Below are 22705 nucleotides of genomic sequence, written 5' to 3'. Positions count from 1 at the left end.
CCCTAATGGCCACAGTGTAGTATATATTGGTGTCAAAGGTGTCACAGTAAACATAGGACCTACAAGGTAGATATTGAATACTTCTTTTCAAATGATAACCCTTCAGATATTGAAAAACATATCAGATCCCATTGTCTTTTCTACAATAAATACCCTCAATGTTTTCAATCATAGAATATTACATTTAGAGTTAAAAGGGAACTTAGAGATCATCTAAGCCAATCCATCCATTTTACAGGTGAAAGAATGGAAGCACAAAAAGATTAAATGATTTTCTCACCTTTCCCTCTTAGATTTGTAACACTGTCCCAAAGTTGTCATAATCTTGGTCAATTTTTTTTCTTAAAATATAGTGCTTATTATCAAAGAAGGAGCAGGTAGGTGGCACAGTGGATAGAGTGTCAAGCCTTCATTCAGGAAAACTCATCTTCCTAAATTCAATTTGGCCTCAGACATAGCTGTGTTACCTTGGGCACATCACTTCACTCTATTTGTCTCAGTTTCCTCAAGTGTAACATGAGCTGGAGAAGGAAATGACAAACTCCTCAATATCTCTGTCAAGATAATCCCAACGAGGTCACTAGCTGAAAACAACTGAATAACACAATGGAACAAAGGCTTCAAATGTTGTTGAATCTATGCAGAAAACTAAGAGTATTACATCTCTTGTTCAGAACATTACACTTCTACTAATGAAGATTAAGACTGCATTTGTCTTAAGGCTTTGGGGGGTTTAAAAATTTTTGTTGTTTTTTAACAGAAACATCAGATTGGTTCATAATGAGATTGAAGTTAACCAACCCTGATATTTTTTCAAATGAACTATTATCAATCTTGATTTCTATCATAATTGTCACAGTTCATCAAAAATGATTTATTAGATGCTTACTATGTATCAGTCACTGCTCTAAGTGATGGCACAAAGACAGGCAAAAAAATATACAAAGAAAGGCAAAAACACACAAAATTCCCGCCCATAAAGAACTTACCTACTAATGGAGAAGACAACATATAAAGAAACAACCATATAAAGAATAGAAGGCACATAACCCTGGAAGGTAAAGCTCAATTACTTGCTCAAGTACACTTATACTTACCTATATTCCATCTCACTCATTGGTTTGAGCCCATAATGCTAACCTATGAAAATCTTTTTCAGTTTTGACTATCATCTAATATATTAACATAGTTTTCCTAGATTTATGGGACCCATAACTATGATAGAAACATGTCTTCTATATCCTCCCCCTGTGGTATCCCACTAAAGACCTCCATCCAGGTTAATATCAATTTATTCATTATTATTCTTTGGGAATGGTTTCTCAATAAGCCACAAGTTTTTCTATGATACCATAAATTAAAATTACCATACCACATTCTCCAAAATATCAAGAGAAATTCTACTAAATAGCTTTCTGAAAGTTAACTATCTCAGGTCTACAACAATCTTACCACCTACTATAACAGCCATATTCAGAATGACATGACATTATTCATGAACTTACATTGATTTCCCATAATAACTGTTTTCTTTGCTAAATGATTACATCATTGATTTTTAAATCTGGTCTAGAACTTTGCAGAGGATAAGCATCAGGTAACTGGGCATAGGTTCTAGAACCTATAATTTTTTGAAACAAATGCTGTATTTATCCATCTCCATTCATCTTTCACGTCTCTAATTCCAAGACTTTTCAAAAGCTGCCTAGTTCTGTCATATCTACAAGTTTATTTTATATCCTAAAATGTAATTTTTCTGGGTCTGGAGACCTGAACTCATTTATACCTTTAGAGCTCATACAATCTCTTCACCTATCATCCAAAATTCCCTCTTGACCATGATTATCATAACCCTTTAAAATTAGGTCATTTTTCCTTGTCAAAAGAAAGTGAAATAAATTTAGAAAGGAAAAAAGGTATTAACACAAAATAAGAAAATACTTTTTAGCAGTAAAAATTCCCTGTGATTTATTAGTTTCCAAATGCCAACACAACAAATAGCCAGAGAGAAAGAATTTCAAAATCATTTATGTTTTAAAGAAAAAGGAAAAATCCACCAGCCTCACTAGGGTCATTTTAACATGTGTAAAACCAAATTCCAATTGTGTACTTCCCCCTTAAGAAGGAAAGACAATTATTCTAGAAACTGTATCTTTTCTATAAGGAATAGGCAATGCCTCAAAATTGAGGCCAGAAATGCCTCAATGCCAGAAAACGGAGAAAACACCTTTATAAAAGACTGTATGTGCTCTTCCCTTTCTTCTAACTATTTGAGAGAGAGAGAGAGAGAGAGAGAGAGAGAGAGAGAGAGAGACAGAGACAGAGAGACAGAGACAGACAGAGACAGACAGAGACAGAGACAGAGAGACAAGAGAGAACTATATCTTACTTCCAACTCCTATGCTCCATTTTTCTGACAAACTGTCTTCCCATTTCAGGCTTTTACTTTATCACATTACTGGCCCCAGCATTTAACAATGAAAACATGCTTATGTGTTTATAAGATTTTGCATTTACACATACAGCTTAGCAAAAATATTTATGAGGTCTGATCAAGGCAGAAGCAGAGTACATTCACTCCATTCTCAAGACTAAAGCAACAAAGACTTGAGGATTTAGTGATTTTTTTCTGCTGATGTTTTATCTTTAATTTTTTAATATACTGGCTCTTGGACTGTGGAGAGAACATTCTATATTTTAGAAAAGAACAGTGAAAAACTTGTTTTATCTTATTTTGTTTTGGGGAAAAGATGAAAACAATGTGCCATGTGTAGTTTTCCTTTTTTCCTCATTAAACTACAAGCTCAGGAAAAAGGTAAAGTGGTATTTCAATTATATATGTGTACATACATGCACACACACATATCTATAAGGTCACAGGATATTGGACTTTTAAAAGGATCCTAAAAACTAGGTGTTCTACCCCTTTGGCAATCTGATGAAGCTTATGGACACCTCAGAATAATGTTTTTAAATGCACGAAATAATGTATAAAAAATTACAAAAGAAACTACTTATATTGAACTTATATATTCTGGAACCCAGATTTAAAACTCCTGATTTAATCAGTCAGGAAGCCAAGCACTGTGCAAAGCACAGAGGATACAAAAAGAAGCAAAAGAGAATCCTTGCCCTCTAATCCATTCATTTTGTAGGATGAACTGAAGTTCAGAGAAAAGAATGTGCCAGTGGGCACACACATAGTGGCAGATTACTTAAAGTAGAATCCTGGCCCCTGGTACAACATCCTTTCTTCTATACTTTTAATATTTAATATATAGAAAGACAATATAGTAGAGTGGAAGAACACCTGGACTTCAGAGTCTGACCACCTGGTCTCAAGTTTTGTCTCTACCACTAGCAGCTGTGTGACCTTGGATCTATACATTCTTATACCTCATTCCCTCTTCTATAAAATAATCACTTTTATTTCATAATATAATTTTAAAAAACTGCCTTTCTCAGAGGGCTATTGTTTGGAATGCATTTCACCAATAGCAAAACCCTCCATAAATCTGAGCTTCTTCCTTCCTCACAGACCCAGAGTAATAAGCCCTAAAGAAATGTCTCCAAATAATATTCAAAAGCAATTACTCCCTACCTCTTGATACACTTAAAGGGTATAACTATTCCCATTCAGGGGAAGAGTAACAGAACTAAACTTCTCAGATTTTGTTAAGGTTTTCTTGGTTGTCATTGTTGTTTTTCAATTCTCGGAGGTGAAGGGCATAAAAGGAGGGAGGTGTTCTGGCCAAAATAAGGAATCAATAACTGTTGATGATGATATCAAAAGGGTCAGAGGGCACAAAGGGAAGTTATTTGTCAGGAACAATATGCTGACCACCCATCCACTTCCAAACAGTGCCATGAAGAAAACTGGCATTTCAAACATTGAGCAAAAAAAGTTATTGCGTCCAGATAATAACCCCTTTAGGGTTTTCTGAATTATTTTCCCTCCCTCCTTCCTGCCCTCCCTCCCTCCCTCCCTCCCTCCCTCCCTCCCTTCCTTCCTTCCTTCCTTCCTTCCTTCCTTCCTCCCTCCCTCCCTCCCTCTCCCTCTCTCTCTCTCCCTCTCTCCCTCTCTCTCTCTCCCTCTCTCTCTCTCTCTCTCTCTCTCTCTCTCTCTCTCTCTCTCTCTCTCTCTCTCTCTCTCTCTCTCTCTCTCTCTTACTTTCTGTCTTAAAATTCATGCTAAGTTTCTATTCCAAGGCAGAAAGTGGTATGGGTTAGGCAATTGGGGTTAAGTGATATTCCCAGGGTCATACAAGTTGGAAGTGTCTGAAGCCACATTTGAACCCAGGTCTTCCTAACTTCAGGCCTGGAGCACTCTCCACTATAGCACCTAGCTGCCCCCTTCAGTAATTTTAAAATGTACTATCACTACCCCTGCCAAGTAAAATATGTGTATTCTACTAGATATCTGAGACAAGCCTATCTTGCAAACTGTGAAAAAGTCACTCTTGTAAGTATCACATACAAACATTTTTTTTCATGTAGAACACTTAAATATTAAAAAAAAAACTGACAAGTAAAATGAAGTATATACATACACACACACACACACACACATATATATATTTACATATATATATATATATACATATATATATATATTTCTAATTCAGAGTAACAGAGCTAAATGAATTTCTTCTTAAAAGACACCAAGAAAAAAAAGTTCAACCTTTGGTGAGGATTCCACAGCTTTGTCATATTTGTCTATACAATTTAAATTATAAGACAGTGCAAGGTCTTCAGAACAGTACTTGAAAAAAATGAAAGAGGTAAAACACAAATATCAGTAGTTCTCCATTACCCTGCCTGTTTCCTCACCTCTGAATGGAATGGTGTTGTAGCCTCAAGGTTATTGATTTTCTATATATAACATTCATAAACATTTTCATTCTGGATGCTAAGAAATGCACTAAGATGTTTCCTCAACTAGGTCAGGCGATCACAGCAACTGTCTAGGGAATCCTAGGTCATTGATCTACTTCATTAAAAAATGTATTAGGTTTTTGGATCTCCAATTTTTTCACAAATTTTTAAAGAGAAGAATCAGAATCATACAACTAAGATTTCATTTTTAGAAAGATCCTAGAATAATATCAAACTTATTTATTAAAGCATATCAAATTAATTCAGACACTGAATAGTTTGTTATGTGAGAGTGGTGATGATCAAATTACTATTTTAATAAAAGGTTTCATGTATAATGAGAGACTCCCAGGACTTGTACTAAGATTTCTGTTTAAATAAGTTAATTATCCTGAAAAATCCTAACTTTTGTCATTCCCAAAATAAGAACATAAAAACTTAAACTACCTAATTCACAGGGTCACTTTGATTATTCAAAAAGATAATGTATACAAAAATATTTAATGTGTGAAACACTATATAAAAGGCAAAACACTCTAATATTTGCCAAAAGAATTTCTAATTCTTTTAACTCCTCAAAGGGTACTTCATTTTCTCATAGAAACAATGAGGCAGGGCTGCAGATGGAGTGCTGGGCCTGGAGTCAGGAAGACCTGAATTCAAATATAGCCTCAGACACTAACTGTATGATCCTAGGCAAGTTACTTAACCCCTGTAATAGGGAAAATAATAGCACTAATTTCAGAGACATAGTGAGGATCAAATGAGATATTTGTAAAGCGCTTAAGGCACAGTTCCTGATGTTTTTTCTGTGATTCAGTCATGTACAACTCTCCTTGAACCCATGGGTCTAGAACCATACTGTCCATGGGGTTTTCTTAGAAAAGATTCTGGAATGATTTTCTTTTTCCAGTGGACTAAGGCAAATAGAAGTTAAGTGGCTTGCCCAAGGTCACACACGTAGTGTCTAAAGTCATATATGAATTCATGGTCGACTTAAAGCCCAGTACTTTATCCACTAAAATCACCTACCTGCCTCCCACCTGACACAAGAGCAAGATGTTTAATAAATGCTTGTTTTCTTCCTTCCTTAGAAACATTTTAAAATTTCGATTTAACTTTAAAAGAAGTCCCCTACCTCACAAAATGCATAATCTAGTTAGGGAGACATGACATAGATAACTATAGCACAAAAATACACATGGTAAGTACTTTAGTCAAGTGAAAGCAAAAAATGTTCTATAAGAATCAATTTGATCTTAACAGCCCTTATATTTATAATCCTGTATCACACCTTCCCTTCTAGGAAAACTCCTTGAGAAAGCCATCAACAATAAGTGCCTTCACTTCCTCTCCTCGAACTCTCATTCCAAATGTCTACAATCTGGCTTCTGACCCCATTGTTCAACTAAAACTGTTCTCTCCCAGGTTACCTATGATGTCTGATTGTCAAGACCAATAGACCTTTCTTTTTCAATCCTGATCCACCTTGACCTCTCTATAGCAAGTGACACTGTCAATCCTCTTCTTCTGGATATTTTCTCCCCTCCAGGTTTGTGTAACACTTTTCCCTTGTTATTCTCCTATGTATGGTTCTTCAACCATTTCATGTCCTAAAACAGTAGGTGTTTCCTGAGGCTTGGTCCTAAGCCTCCTTCTCTTTTAGTTTTTTCTGCTTACCTTACAAGGTGATCTCATGGGCTCCTCCCATGGGTTTAAATATCTATGCAGATTCTCAGATGTACATTTCCAGCCCTAGTTCCTCTACTGAGTTAAGGTTACACATTTCCAACTAATTCTTAAACAAATAAAACTAGGCAATATATTATAAGCATTCTCAAATTCAACAAGTCCACACCAGAACTACTTATCTTTCTCCTAAAATAATCTCTCTCCCCCCTTCAGAATTTCCCTATTTCTGTCAAGGACACCAACCATCATCTTCCCAGGCTCACAACCTCAGTATCAATCTTGACAATTCATACTTATCCTTTCACATATCCAAACCATTGACAAATCTTGTCATTCCTAACTTTACCATATCATATCTGTCATATATATGGGGAGGGAGGGAGAGAGGAAAGGGAAAGGGAGGGAGAGAGGGAGGGAGAGAAGGAGGGGAGAGGAGGAGAGGGAGAGAAAGAAAGGGGGGGGAGAGAAATGGAGGAGAGAGAGAGATCGAGAGAGAGAGAGAGAGAGAGAGAGAGAGAGAGAGAGAGAGAGAGAGAGAGAGAGAGATTCCTCCCTACTCATAACCAAAGCCCTAGTTCAGGCCCTTATCACCTTTCTGCAAAAGCCTTCTAATGGTCTCCCTGACAGAGCTCTCTCTACTCCAAACCATCTTCAGGTCATCTGCCAAGGTGATTTTTATAAAGCAGAAGTCTGACCAAGTGGCTCTAGTGGCTCTCTATTATCTTCAGGAACAAATGTAAAAATAAAAATGTAAACCTTCTTGATATTAACTGGCCTACCTAAAGTTCCTTAGACAAAACATTCCATCTCCAGTTTCTGTGCACTTGAGCTGGGCTCCATCAGGCCTGGAATGCTCTGTACCTTCACCTCCACCTCTTTAAGATTCCCGAGCTTCCTTTAAGAACCCATTCAAATTATACCATCTTTCAGAATACTTTTTCAGGTTCTGCCAGCTGTTAATGCCTTCCCCTTTCTGATTACCTAATGTAATATATATATATATATATATATATATATATATATATATATATATATATATAATCTGAAATAGATATCATATGAAGGTAACCTGAAATATCTATTTAAAATATATCCCATGTGTCCTACAAATATATGAACACGCATGCGTGAATATCATATCTATATAACAATCATGTATCTGCATATTAACATATTATTCACCCATTAGAATGCAGTTTTTGAGAGAAGGAATGGCACCTTTGGATGGTCTCTTACCTTTGGGCTTCCCATGCATATACAGTGCCTGGCATATACTGTATAAATACTTGCTGACTGACTTCATGGGCATGGCATCCAAGTGAGACTTTTAAAAAACTGGGAAGATATTAAATTGGTGGAGAATTCAATCTCTAACTACAAGAATAACAATTTTCCAATATAACATTGGCAGAGGTTAGGAAAAATAAGAGGTAACCAACTATTCATTCTCCTTCCTCTCTCCCTCCCTTTGGACTTCATTTTCATTGATCTAAGGAACTCCTAATGTATATATAATGTTCATCAATGAAAATCTTAAACTAAGCTATAATTAAGAGTTGCCAACAGCAACTACAGGTCAAGTAATTTTCCCATGGTCACATACCTAGTATGATACATGATAGGTGTATAACCAAGAGGACTTGAACCCAAGTGATTTTAAAACTAGTCCAGTAAAAAGAGTGCTGTATTTGGAATCAGAGGACCAAGATTCAAATCAGGTGTTCTTATAAATATTTAACAATCAGCTCTCAAAAATCACGTACCAGTGACTCACTTTTTATGTCTAATCTGCCTTATTAATATTTTTCTATCACTCCAGTCAAGACAATCAACAAATCAATCAATAACAAATTCAGTCCTGATCTGTAGCATTTGCTAATTCCAAAGTTTAAAATGAAAATTTGACAATCAGCTTACAGTTTTCAAGCTAGCCCCAGCACACCCCTGGCTCAAATCCTCCCTCTGACTATATAACCTTGGGTAAATACCTCAGTTTCCTCATCTGTAAAATTAGGGGATTGGACTAGCTGGCCTCTAAGATTTCTTCTGGCATTAAATATGCAATTCTTTGATTTCTTTTTTTACTATGCTACCCTATCAACTTCTATTTCAACTAAAAATCGGGGATGTGAGTGAGAAGTCATAGGACTTAACTGAATTGAACATTTAGGATGGATATTCAAAAGAATATTATATGATGATTATTAAACACTGAAATTCTTTACTAAAATAAGCAACAGTGCCTATTTTCTGGATTTTATTAAAAGTAGAGAAAATCACCATTTGCTATCCTAGATATTATAAATGGATATCTCAATTTGATTCATTCTACATAATTCTTTAACTTCTTCAGCAATGATTTATTCTACTTAACAAGCCAAGTATACATAGTAGTCACTCTGCAAACGAAAAAACTAATCTTCCTCAGGTATAGATTGAGCCATGTAATTTTCTCATTCAAAAACTTCTAGTGGGTCCCTTGTACTTCCAAGATAAAACATGAAACCTTATGGCCTAGCATTTAAAAACCTCCACACCCTTAGTCTGTCCTATCCTTTCAGTCTATTATCTATATCTGGATACATGCTACAGCTTTTTAACAGAATTAAATTCTCAGGAAAGAAATTGTTTTCATGTTGCTTCCTTTGTGTCTCTAGCACCTGTTATGGTGAATTATACACACTCCAATAGATCTATAATTCTCTTTCATGTAGCTAAGCCTTCCATATGTGCAGATCTCAGCCTATTTATGTCTTGTGTACCTATTTTGTATACATTATACACTCTTAATACAGGCTTCCTCAACTGTATCTCACTGTCACATTCCTTACCTGTGTCTTATGTGGGAAGGAGAGCCCAGCTATATGATAAATCCTTATATTTACAATTCCTAGAACAAGAACATATTCTTTATTTGGAATAATGTAAGATTCAATTAAAGGAAATTGGAAGTGTTATTTATCTTCTTCTCATTAAGAAGAAATCCATTCTACCTCCTTGCCTTAGAGAGGAAATGTGGAATAATGAAAAAAAGAAAAATAGGTTTGGAATAAAGTACCCAGGTTTAAATCCCAGTTCTGCCACTAAATGAGTAAGTCACCTCCCTTTTCTTAAATTTTCCCTTCCTTTAAAATCGGAGCAAAGGCAGTTAAAGAAAGAGAAATCCCGATAACTGCCAAGGTCCCTTCTAGCCTAAATCTTGTATAATTGAAAATCTGTTACCCTAAAAAAACTACATATCCCGAGAGCTCGCTGACTTCCTGTCATTACATACTTCCTGTAGACAGAGGATAAAGTGAGTGGGTGTTGAGGTTCTGCCTCCTCTTTGGCATGATGTAGCAATCAGCAGTGATGGTGGTAAGGTGGAGATTTTGAAAATAGCTAACCAGCCATGGGCACCTGGTTTATATTTTGTATCCTCTTTATTCATTGATTGCTAATTATCATTTAATAAATCCTCCTTAAAGCATAATATTTTTTATTATTTGAGATTAATTTTAAATTTTACAATCTCTAAGAGTGTGTGAGATCAACTACTGCATAAAGAAAAGTATTTTGGCAACTGAAGTAAAAGGAAAAATGGTAACGTACTTAGAGAAGCCTTCACCTTTGAATTAACTGTGAGTTGATTCCACACTACCAAATATCATTTATCTAATCCATTCTCATATGATTTTCTCCCCTAAAGTTCAAATCAAATTCATGGTACCAAGAATTAAATTATCCCCATTTGCCCTTTAAAAAAAAAAGTGTGTTTCTAATAGAGCCCCCTGATAAGATGCTATGTATTAACCTGTGGATAACCTTGTAGAACTTAAAAGTTTTATGAAAGCTAAAGGCTCAGATGTCCATTCTGGATCTCTCTTCACCAGTAAACTTAGCATTACAACAAGCCCTTTGGCTCTAACCTTGCAACATGAATTTGCCCTAAAACTACATATAAAATGTCAGGCTGCAGAGGGAACCAAGGAAAAAAGTGCTAGTATTCCCAGTGTATGGGAAAATTCCACAGTAATGTAGCCTAACAACTTTATTAGCTGAAAATTAGCAACATTTAAAGCATCAACTGCTCAGTTATTTCCTAGTGTGGGGATAGTGAGGGGAGCAAGTAGGCATCTAAATTCAAGCTTATAAAAGTTAATTGCTGCTCTGTCACTAGGATATGGTTAAGACTGAAAACAATACAGCTAATTTTAGGCATTTCCTATAAGTTCTCAAGGAGTTTTCAGAAATGTTTCAGGCAGTACCTGAGAAATTTCATGAACTGGGGTATCATAGACAATGATGAGTCAAAAGCAGATAGATACAAGCAATCACAATAAAATAAAGAGAAATAGAAGGAAAAGAAAAAATTTAAAAGAACAAAAAGCATCATGTTATTAAGTTTTTGCTACATTAGTTACCAAGATTCTGAAAAGACATTGAAAAATCTCAAGAAGAAAGTTTGGCTTATGTGGCCAGTATCTTTCTTGGGTCAAACAGAAAAGGTAAAAAATGCTTCAGGAGTCATGGTCCCCCTCCTTACCTAATCCTCTTTCTTCCTCCTTCAAAACTGAAGCTTAAGGTGAGATAGGTGCAGTTAAAGCTGAGATACCTGAAGAATAATCCCCCAATTGCTGTCCATATAGAAACTATCTTGCTTCTTTTCAAATTATTTCAATGGTAAAACATAAGTGAGAAGAATGACATGAACATATAATTGTGCCACCCCTCCCCCCCCCCTCATCTAGTCCTACATACATCAGAACAATGGGATGCAAGAGAAAATTTGCCTCCAACAATTGCTGTACAGACTTCTACACAAAATTTTTTTTCACTAACAAATGATCCTCATCCTAGGCCTCACACAAACTTGGGTACTAATACTTTAACCCAACATGCAAATGTCAGTATTTATTCTAGCCCTGTGATTTTGTTGACATAGTCAATTCTTAGAGCAAAAACTCTCTCCACCAATTTATCATCATTATCACCATCATCACTACCACCACTACCACTACCACCACCACCATCATAATGGCTAAAGTGTATACAGCACCCACTTACATGGTAGAAACTGAGGTCAGTTTTTTGTACAAATATCCCATTTGATCCAACCATTTTGAAAGGTAGGTATAGTTATCCCCATTTTAAAAGTAAAGAAACTGAAACAAAGGTTAAGTGAATTGCCAAGGATTATACAGCTATTAAGTGTCTGCGATTGGATTTTGATTCACACTTTCCTAACTCCAGACCCAGTGCTCTAGTTGCTTCTAATGCATCTTGGCAATTGTGTTACCTGGAGAACTGAGGCAAGAGGTAACTTGATCTGTCACACAGCCAGCATGTGCCAAAGGCGGGACTGGATCCAAAATCTTCCCAACCAGTTCTCTACCTTTGCCATCCTCATTTGCTATTCTCTATGTCACAAACCCTCTCCTGGGTATATACATATGTATGTGTGTATATATACACACACATATGTATGTATATATAAACACATGCTACTTTAATAATTCCTCAGCAATAATTCAAGATTTCTTAATTTCAAAGTCTTGTTCATGTAGTAGAGAATACTAAGTTTCCTATAGTCAGGAAATTTGGTTATTATCCCAAATCTGATACTTAAAAGCCATAAGACCAAGGAACCTTCTGAATCTCCATGTCCTATTTTGTAATATGAAGATAATATCTATTTTTCACAAAACTTATATGAATCAAATGCAGCAATATATGTATATTTTATATTTTATATATTTAATGCTGCTTCATAAAGGTAAGTTATTATTCTTTTTCCAAGACTAGCTTTAAGGATATGGTAATTGGGACCCTTAAAAACACTAGTGAGTATTATAGATTCATTATGGTCAAAAGGTCCTATCATACTGTCAAAAGTTATAAAAACAGTAAAGCAGGATAACTTTTATATTTTAAGTAGCTTCGGGAATATTTCTTACATGGTATGTAGAACAAAGGTTGAACTTCTTTACCTTTCATTCAAGGTCTTCTGCAATCCTGACCAAACCTACCTTTCTGAAACCATCTATATATGAACTATTTGGACTGCTCATATCCTACCTCTGACATTGACTTAGCTATAAGACTAAGGACAAGTTATTCCACCCTGTGATTCAGTTTCTTCATCTGTAAAACATGGAGAATAACATCTATAGTATTTATCTCAGGGTCAAATGTTCTAATGTGTATTAAACAATGTGAAAACCTGAAAGCACTATGTCAGTTAATAATCAAAATAGCATCATCTTTTTTAAATCCCTAAACAAATTCTCTACTTTAGGCAGATTAGTCTGTACGTGACTTGCATCCTATTCTCATACCTTTTGCATTTTGCTCAAGCTTTACTCCCTGCCTAGAATTTCATTACAACCACCTGTCCACCTCTCTAAATTCTATACCCATTCTTCAAATGCCAGTGAATGCACTCTCCTCTATGAAGCCTTTTAGTTCACTTCAAACTCTACATTCTGCATTCTTTCCCCCAACTATCTGGCACAGTACCTGACTTAGTAGGTACTTAATCAATATTCATTGATTTATTGTTGATTGTAGTATTTATTAAGTACCTGTCATGAGCCAGGTATTGTGCTGAGAGAGAGGCTACAAAGATAAAAATTCTTGCCCTTAATGAGGTGACTTTCTCCTGGAGGAATATAATGAGTATAAAAATTATTTAATCTAGTACAAGTGACAGATAGAGACCACACTACAAACAATTAGGGGAATCCGAAGGATTTGTTTGGGCTCAGTTTTGAAGAAAGGTAAGAATTCTGAGAGGCAAAGGAGGAAAATAAAGTTTCAGAGAAGGGATAACATGTGTGAAATATACTAAGACAGGAAAGCTAGTCATCTAGTATGATTGAAAGAGAATATGAAGAGGAATGGAAAAGGATTGAAAGGTAAAATGGAAACAGATAATGAAGAGCCTGCCTCAACTGCCAAGATAAGGATGTTGTTTTACCCCAAAAGCAATAAATAGGGAACCACAAAAACTGTTTGAGCTGAGGAGTTAATATGGTGATATCTGTGCTTTTGGAGAAAGGGTTGACAAACAAAGGGACAGAATGGAAATAGGGAACTAATTAGGGGGCAATTACAATATTCCATGTAAGAGATGATGAGGGTCCAAGCTAAAGTGATAGCTATGTAAATGGAGCAGAAACATATGTAAGAAATGCTAGGGAGAAAGAATCCACAAGACTGGATAACTAAATGGACATGAAAAGGTAAGGGAAAAGATTGAAGAAGAGCAATAGCTAACACTTCCATAGTTCTTTTAGATTTGCATATTATCTTACTGAATGCTCTATAGCAGTGATGGAGGACCTGTGGCATGGATGCCAAAGATGGCATAGTGCTCTCTGTGGGTACACAGCTGCCCTTCCCCCCACCTCCCTTTCCCTAGTTTGTTACCAGAAAGACAGAGGGGCTCTGCCCAGCAGCCCAATGGAAGCACACAGGGAATGAGGTAGGTGGCTCATAGGCCATAGAGCTGAAGGGGAATGGAGAACTTGGGCCACTCCCCTCTCCCTCCCTACAGTCACTGAGGATATTTTTTCCCTTCACCCTCCCCTCTGCTCAGCAGCCCAATGGGAGCACTTTCTCCCTCCCCTGTGTGTGTGTATGTATGTGGGGTAGGGGAGGCTCAACACTCAGTGGAGGGAGGGGTATGGAACTTGGTCTCTGGGGGAGAGGGCAGGGCCCGGCACTCCATCTCTAAAAGGTTCGCCATCACTGCTCTAGTTTATTATTCCCATTTTAAAATAAGAAAATTGAGATAGATTCAACTCAGTGGCTTGTTCACTGTCACAAAACTAGGTTCTGAACCCAACTTTCTCTAATGCCAAGTCTACTACAATTATCAATACAGGATTCTGAGTCTCTTTAGAGGTTGTAAAACTATGTGACTAGGAGAATGGTGAGGATGGTCTCAGTAGATTTGGAAAATGATATGGTGTAGAGTTGTTTATGGATATGCTGAGTTTGAAAAACTAATCATTTAGGTGGTACCCAACTGAGATGCAGAGCTGAGGCTAAAACTGAATTCAAAGGAATGAATGAGATCACAAAGGAAGAAAAGGGACATAGGGGGAGGAAAGTAGGCTCCAGACAGAGTCTGTAGGCAGGAAATGGATAGTGATCCTACTAGTGAGTCTGAGAAGGAATAGTCAGATAAGGAGGGTAACCAAAAGACAGCAGCAATCTCAGAAACCAAGAGAAAAAAGAGGATCCAGTAAAGGGGAAATAGAACACAAAAGCAGCAGAAAAAAAATCCAGACTGCAAAAGTTCGAGAAGTAGGATGGAAAAAGTAAAATAACTAAAGTATAGACAACTCTTTCAAGGAATATGGTAGTTAAGAGGAACAGATGAGGAGGGAAATAGCTCAAAATGATGGATCTAGTGAAAAGTCTGCTTTTTTCCTTGTTTTCTTAAAAATAAAAGGAATTAAGCTTGTTTAAAAGCAATGAATAAGGAACTTTCAGAGAGGGAAAGAATGAAGGAGAGAAGAAAAGATCAGTGGTTCAAACTCCCAAAGGTGACAGTAAAAGATGGTACCTAGGGTACAAGTAGAGATTCTAAACTTAGAAAGGAGAAAGGCCACCTCTTTGTCACAAACCAAAGCAAAGAAGTCATTTGTACTGGTAGAGTGGTTTGAGTAGAGTAGGGGAGATTAAGGAATGTGCAAAAATTGACTCCTATTTCTCCAAAAAGGTAAGAAATTAGGTGGTCTGCTGAGAAATGAGGTGGTGGGTGTGGTACTCGGGGCTAAAAAGTCTGATAAAATATAATAATCAATTCAGGAAGAATAAAAGTATTGTTATACAGCAGGCAATGAAGGCCCATCTAAAACTGGATTAGTATTTATAGAGGAAGTAGTCTGCAAAGTATACTTCTCTCTTCAGATGAGGTAGTACTTGGGGAGTTGGTGATTGGGGTAGAAAGGCAATCCTTGATCTGACTTGATATCCCACACCAATCTCTCTAGTCTCTAAATTCCTATGGCCATTTACTGTCTATGCCATTCATTTTCTATTTTTTACATACTACATTTTTATCTTAACTAATATCCTCTAAACTTATTTTATCTTCCCAATGAGACTATAAGACATACTACAGAGCAGGGTTTTTTATTGAACTCTGCATCCTCAACAGGGTCTAGAAACATAGTAGGTATCAAATTAACATTAGGTGATTTGATGATACTTGATAGTCATCCAAGAATTTTCAGTAATTATATTTGCTGTGAATTACTATCACATTTCTACCACTTTAACAAAGAACTACTCTAGGAAGAGACTGTCTTTCACTTTGCTTTTCTTTGTATTCTGAGTTTTATCTTGGTAAATGGCACATATTAGGCACTTAATAAATGGTTTATTGACCACACCTTTTAAAAATTTTTTTGGAAAAATAAACTATCAAATTAATTTTACTATGATAAAACATTATTTAAAACCTTGACCATGTAAGTTAAAGAAGCAAAAGTAGAAATAGAAAATTTGTCATACTTATGGCACTCAAAAGGGACATAGCATTCTTCAAAATATCATGTATCAATGTATGTTTCATTTTAGGAAAATCTACTATACAAAACACACAAAATAGATAATGTAGAAAACAATGCCCAAATAGCTCTATTTATATGTAATTTTAAGGTTTAGACATTGTGCTTTCCTCACAAAAACCTTATGATATAGATAAGGCAAACAGTATTATCCCCTGCTTTAAAGATTTAAGTAAACTAAGGCTTAGAGAGATCCAGTGACTGGTTCAGGTTAAGATAGACTCAAAAGACCACAAACTTTCTTCAATTTACAAAAAGGTTCACTTTGCAAAAAGATTTGACATAGGAATTCCTTTAAATGGTCAATCCTCTTAATGAAATTTTGAATAGGACCTGAGTGTAAAAATTACATATATATGTGTATACATATATGTGCATATATATGTGTGTATATATATATATATATTTCAGCAATGCACATTGCATAAAGGGAGGCATACTTTAATATCATTCATAAAAAGGAAACTTGTTTTGGGGGGAAAAAAGACAAATCTGTAAAGGTCACCTTGAACATAAAAATCTAGAATTCACTATTCCTAAATGAATATATGCAAACTAAAAATAAAAGTATATCCACTAAACATAAGGCTACTGAAAAATCCATTTTAGAAGAATAATTTTTTCCAAGCCTTATTAAAATTACAACACAGACATCTAGGAACAAAAACAAATAGAAGAGACCCCCTAGTGCCAAATAAATAAATAAAATAATTATCTTCAAAGCAGCACTGGCATTCTAACCAAGGGACAAAACTATTAAAAAAAAAAGCCCAAACCCTGCTTCTCAAAGCAACAACATTTTTGCATGTCTAAAAAAGAATTAACCTAGAACAAATAGGGAGACAACAGTATGGTCTATGTTAAGCCAATAACAAAGAAACCCCTTAGTTCAGTAAAACAAAGTCCCGTCAAATCCCCATTTTTTACAAAGAAGCATGAAGATCCTTTCACAATGGTTTAAACTGTATTTATAGTAACAGAGTGAAGACTTGAGATAAAAGTCAAAAGGATTAAAGTCAAAGCCCTAGCTATACATAAGTCATGGTTTTGATTTTTATCCCCATTGTAGTCTACAAATATTAAGACAGAAGATACTTCCATGTGATTGTGTGATCCACAGAGACTATCCAGCCTTAGAAGAACAGATAAAGCAGATGAAAATGCATCTGGTTTGGGGGCAGACTGCCATATTAAATGAAAATGCGCAAAGTAACAACTGCAACTGCAGAATGCTGTGGGGGAGGGGGTGGCCAAAGCTGAATTTTTCAAACTGATTTAGAGCACAAAGCAGAAAAACTGTTTTGTTACTGTTTTAAAATGGCAGATTGCTAATGGCCAATACATTTCTTAAATTACACTGGTCTGTAATGAAAAAGCTATCATCATTTCTCCTTCCTAGAGCTGGGAAAATATATATCTCTCTAAATTTACACACAAACACACACACACACACAACAGAACAGTCAGTATGAGAATACATTATTAGCCTGATAAAGACAAAATGTTATTGCTTGATAACCAGTAACTTGACTATATATCTGAAAGAAAACCCCCAGAGGTACACTACCTCACAGTGTGTAGCTTCTGAGACATTACAATTTGCTTAAGAGGGAAGAAAAGAGAAATTCTATAGTTTTCTGAAAAGCCTCTAATTACTCCATAATTTTACTTCTTACATAGTTTTCCTTAAGAATGAAAGCAAGCTGTATACATAAGATAAAAATTCATGGATTTTGTTTTTTAATGTTTACCACAAGCTCTGGGTCACATTTCTATAAATCTATTCATTTCTTGCCCAATTGTTTGTTTCTCCTTTCTAGTCCCAAAAGATATTAACAAAAAAGTTATTCTCAATACATCCATTTGCAGTCTTTCCTGCAATACATTTTATACTAACAAAAGTAAATCATATTGGGGTTGCTTATGTTTCTCCTGTCACGAAACATTACTTTTAAAACCAAACAACTAGTTATCCAGTTAAGTGGAAGAATAAAATCTCCTTCAAGAGTCAACAAGAGGAAATTAAAGCATGTAACAAAAATATTCTTTCAGAAGTGCTAAGGGGAAATTCCCTCTTAACAACTACAAATTAATTCTACTATCTCTAAAAGTCAAAACAGTTTATTTACCATGTAAAATCTAGGAGATGATAGAGTACAACATGTAAACCTGAAACAAGGAAAAAACACTACTACCAAATAAACAGATTTCATCCTTTTAATTTCAAAATAATTGTGAACTTACATGTCAAATTTTAAAAGCCTTTAAATTAAAAAAATCCCCAGTACAATTTAATTTATTTGCTGTTTTATTCTATATTTTGTATCAAATGTCACATTTTCAACACACACATTCACACAACTATCAGGGGAAAAACTTGTACCAAATTGAAAAATTGCCATATATATACTAGGTTCAATATGTCTGGTAAAAATACAGACATCTGGTCTATCATTAATTCTTTTGTGTTGTTGATTCCCAGTGTGTCTATTTCCAGCAACGAACTTTGTAAAGAAAAAATTCACCTCAGAAAAGAACTGTGATTTGGGCATTTAATTGCAAGACATTAATTATGATATCTGTTACCCGTAGATCAAATAATAGGAGTACCACATTTACCAAAATGGAACTATTTACTCATTGTATGTTAATATCTTATAAGAATTTTTTTTACTATTCAGGAGATACTTCGAAACAGCCATATACTTCTAACATACTCATTCTTTTAGAATATATACCAATCACATTATTTATTTGAAAATACATTCATTTGACTTACATGAACACTTTATTGTTATTCCAATTAAACTGAATAATGAATCATATAATCCTTTAAACAATATGAAAGTGTACCTTAAGGGCCAAGAGAATATATACTATGCTCAGCCCAAAAAAATCAACCAAATAGCTACAATCTGAAATCACCTTGAAAGTTACTGGTTACACAGACTTAAGTTTCATCTCCTAGCAAATTTCATCCAGACAATGTTAGTTAAGTCAATTACAGATGAGGGAAGAAATATCCCCATATACAATATTGCAAAATAAAGTCAGGAGTAAAAAAAGAAAAAGGCCTCGGGACAACAATTACCACTACATTACAGCTATATTTAAACCACAGTCTGACTCCTGGGGTGGGGTGGGGTTGGGGCGGGGGTGGAATGGCGAGAGAAGAGCAATAAAGGTCTCTTCCTATATTCCTTTGCTATAATCAGACATTGGAGATACATAATGACCCCTTCAACCACAAAATATCTACAATTTATATAAATGTTCTGTATACACATAAGGTTAAGTATTTAAAAGCTCAGAATTAACAGATTACTAAGTGAAATCATTTTTACAAAATTCCATAGCATATTTGGGGTGTGTTCAGATTTGGGGGGGGGTTCGTCCATTTATGACAAAAACTAAACTTTGCCTACATTTAATTTATGTAGTTGAACCAGAGAAAGGCTAAGTCCCACGAGACACACTGTACAGAAATATCCTTTCAAAGAGAGAATGAGTTTCACAGCTTTCCTTTAAAAGAAAAAAACAAACGTACCAAACCAAATGATTGTGCTGCTGCTGCAGCTACAAACACATCTACTATATACACATTTTTTTTCAATAATCAAAACACAAGACCGTAAAGGTTACAGAGACCAAAAAAAAAAAAAGCACCCCAAAAAAACCACCAACCTCCGGCAGCAAAAACCTAACTATAAAACACACCTATCTGGATCGTCTTTAAAACTATCCACTGAAACTGACCCTGACCCAACTTCTCGGCACACACACTGTACACACGTGCACAAATGTACATAAAGGCATGGAACAGAAGCACAATGTCCCTAAACACATACACTGTACACCTCCACACAAAGTATGCAGACATGATAACACAGGACACGGTACACATGCACGCAATGTCCCCATACACATGCACACACTGTACACATACCGGACACAAGGCACGCAAGTGTCTGTGTCGGTACTACATACACCACATGCATGCATGTGCGATGTATGGACACGCAGCCTGTACATACATACGTACAACACAGACTGTGCACACGGAGAGTTATTGATGAAATTCCAGGGGGTGGAGGGGAGGGAGAGGGAGTGGTAATTGCCACACAAAGGTCTGGCGAGCGGCATAGGGGAAGAGGAGAGGGGCTGAGTAATAAGCGAGTAGATAGTCACCAAAGCATAGGAAACAAACCCCCGGCAGAGCCGGGGGGACAGAGAAGTGTCCCGGGCCGGGCCGCGGGGGGTGGTCGGGGGTGACGGTGGTTGGCGCTGGGAAGGGGGGGAAACTCCCGTGAGATCAACCATTGGCCCCTCCACGCGCGCGCAAGCACACTCACACTCACATACACACTCACTTACACACTCACACTCACCACCGCCCCCCTCCCCAGCGATCTCGATCCCGGAGAATAACAAAGACCCCCCACCCCACCCCACCCCCGCTACAAGGCTAAGACTAAGGCTGAGACTTAGGCTGAGGCTGAGTCTGGGGCCGGAGCCCGGGGCCGGCGGGACCCTGCGGGCAGGGGGCTGTACGTACCAGGCGGGCTGCTTCGGCCCAGGTGCGGTCCTTCTTCTTCCTCTTGTCTTTCATGTTTGCATCTCATTGATGGTTCTGATTGTGACGTGGGGGATTCCACGGGGTGCTGGGGCTCGAGCGCGGAGACAATGACCCAGTGACCCGGTGACCCGCACACGCACACCACACACACACAGACACACACACAGACACACCACACGCACGCACGCACACACACTGCGGGGGGGAGGGGACTGGGGAGGGGGGAGGAAGGGGCAGAGCGTGAGCGGGCGGGAGGCGCGTGAGTGAGTGAGTGAGTGAGCGGAGGGGCCGGGAGGGCGGGGGAGGAGGCGCTGGCGCCGGAGCTGGGCTGGCTCGCACTAGTGGCTCGCGCACCGCGGCCGCAGAGGCAGCAGCACCAGCAGTGGCGGCGGCGGCGGCGGCGGCTGTGACAGCTCCTAGGATGCTCGCTGGGCTCACAACAATACACTCTGACGTCACGGGGAATGGCGACCGAACATAACACACACTCGCACACGCTCACGCGCGCGGGCATATACACTCACTCATTCACTCCCTCAGGCGCACATGCCCACAGATATCCGTGCGTACCGCACGAACTGGGCAAAAAGACTTGACGAGCGCCCCCACCCCCAGATCCTCGCGAGACCTTTATTCACCAACCTCCCACCTTAAACAATCCCCCTGCCTCAAAAAAAAAAAGAAAAAATCACAGACGACTACACGTCCCAGCAGGCCGTGCGCCTCTCAGTTTACCGACAGCCCCCCACGGAGGACCCCTCCAAAGTGCCCCGTCCTGTACTCACACAAACACGTATCCATAAATTCACACTTTGAATTTAAAACTGTCCCTAAAAGAATAAATAAATGAAAATAAAAGTTTGTGGCTATTTTGTGGACTGTAAGAGATGGTGGAACCCTCAGGCTTTTCTGAGGGAAGAGGAATATGAAAAGTTGGTCAGTATGAACAATGCAAAGAAAAATTATCCTAGTCTGTTTTAATGCAGTATGACACTACAGTCTAAGACAGTCTTGGAACATAATTTACTACTTTCTGAACTTATTTGAAAAGGACAGTAAAATATGTTCATAATACTATAAGCCGTTTTTAAGACTAAACTGTATCTACTTTTCAGATTGATTTTTTTCTCCATAGAGCGAATTTTCTTCTGGCTTTTTGGTTGAACTGGGAAGAACATTTGAAGATCTCAAAGTATATTTTAAACCTTTCATCTTTATTTATGGCACATATGTGATTTGAAGCTATGGTATAATTCATGATAATAACAATAGTAGATATTCTGTGTATTACAAGAGACCACCAGGATGCCAATTTTTATTTCTGAAATATTTAACACTTTGTTTTATAGAAATTAAAGATAGATACTGGTTTTTAAAGGATTTTAAACTGGTCAAGGAGAATGGCGGACTAGACAAAGATGACAATCAAATAGCAATATTCCAGTATTAAAAGAGTGGAATCTGCTTCATAATATCATGAGAAGGCAAAAAAAAAAGATATCTAGAAACAATTTCTGAAAAATCAAGATAATATTAAAGAGCTGGAGAAATTGTAGAAATTCTTTTCTTGAACTTTAAAATTAAGATAAAATGATGAAAACAGACTCTCTGGAAGGTAGCAGAGAACTTGTGATCAGAACTTATCTGTGAAGCATGCTAGTTGGCATGAGCATTGTGCCCCCAGAAACTCAGGCAAACTATTATCAAGGAAATTCCTCTGCTCCTTTAGGCCCTTGTGATTCCCAAACCAAAACATCTGACCTAGGAGATTACCCTCCTTGGATTGTCCCATTGAATTGAAATGGACAGACACACCTCATTCAATCATCCCCCAAGTCAGGAGAACCACCCCCATGCCCTTGGGCTAAACCCCCCCCCAAAAAAACCCTTGCTCCAGAGTCATGTCTTCACTGCTGTAGAAAACCCCAGAATGGAGGCATTCTGAGAGCAACCGCCCAGGTTGTTCCATTTTTGCAATCTTGTTGGCCAAAAAATTTAA

At 37.2% G+C, this 22705-nt stretch overlaps 1 protein-coding gene across 7 annotated transcripts in view; it reads right to left on the bottom strand.

The window, feature by feature from the left end:
- ASXL3 (ASXL transcriptional regulator 3) overlaps positions 1–21174 on the bottom strand; it is a 245000-nt gene extending 223826 nt beyond the window's left edge. For 4 of the 7 annotated variants that reach the window (XM_056823860.1, XM_007487189.3, XM_056823861.1 and 1 more), the window contains exon 1: positions 20686–21042. Coding sequence is in view for 1 of the 7 variants with exons in the window: in XM_007487186.3 (XP_007487248.2) it covers positions 20686–20739 (54 nt within the window). In the remaining 6 variants the exon portion in view is untranslated. Of the gene's footprint in view, positions 1–20685 lie in introns of all 7 variants that reach the window. The other 3 variants (XM_007487186.3, XM_007487187.3, XM_016431543.2) reach the window with 3 other exon arrangements.
- Between the last annotated feature and the right edge of the window lie 1531 nt (positions 21175–22705).

Source organism: Monodelphis domestica, chromosome 3 (assembly GCF_027887165.1).
Source record: "Monodelphis domestica isolate mMonDom1 chromosome 3, mMonDom1.pri, whole genome shotgun sequence".
Lineage (NCBI taxonomy): Eukaryota > Metazoa > Chordata > Mammalia > Didelphimorphia > Didelphidae > Monodelphis > Monodelphis domestica.
The sequence above is the reverse complement of the archived record's forward strand: the minus strand, read 5'-3'. Positions and strand labels throughout refer to the sequence as shown.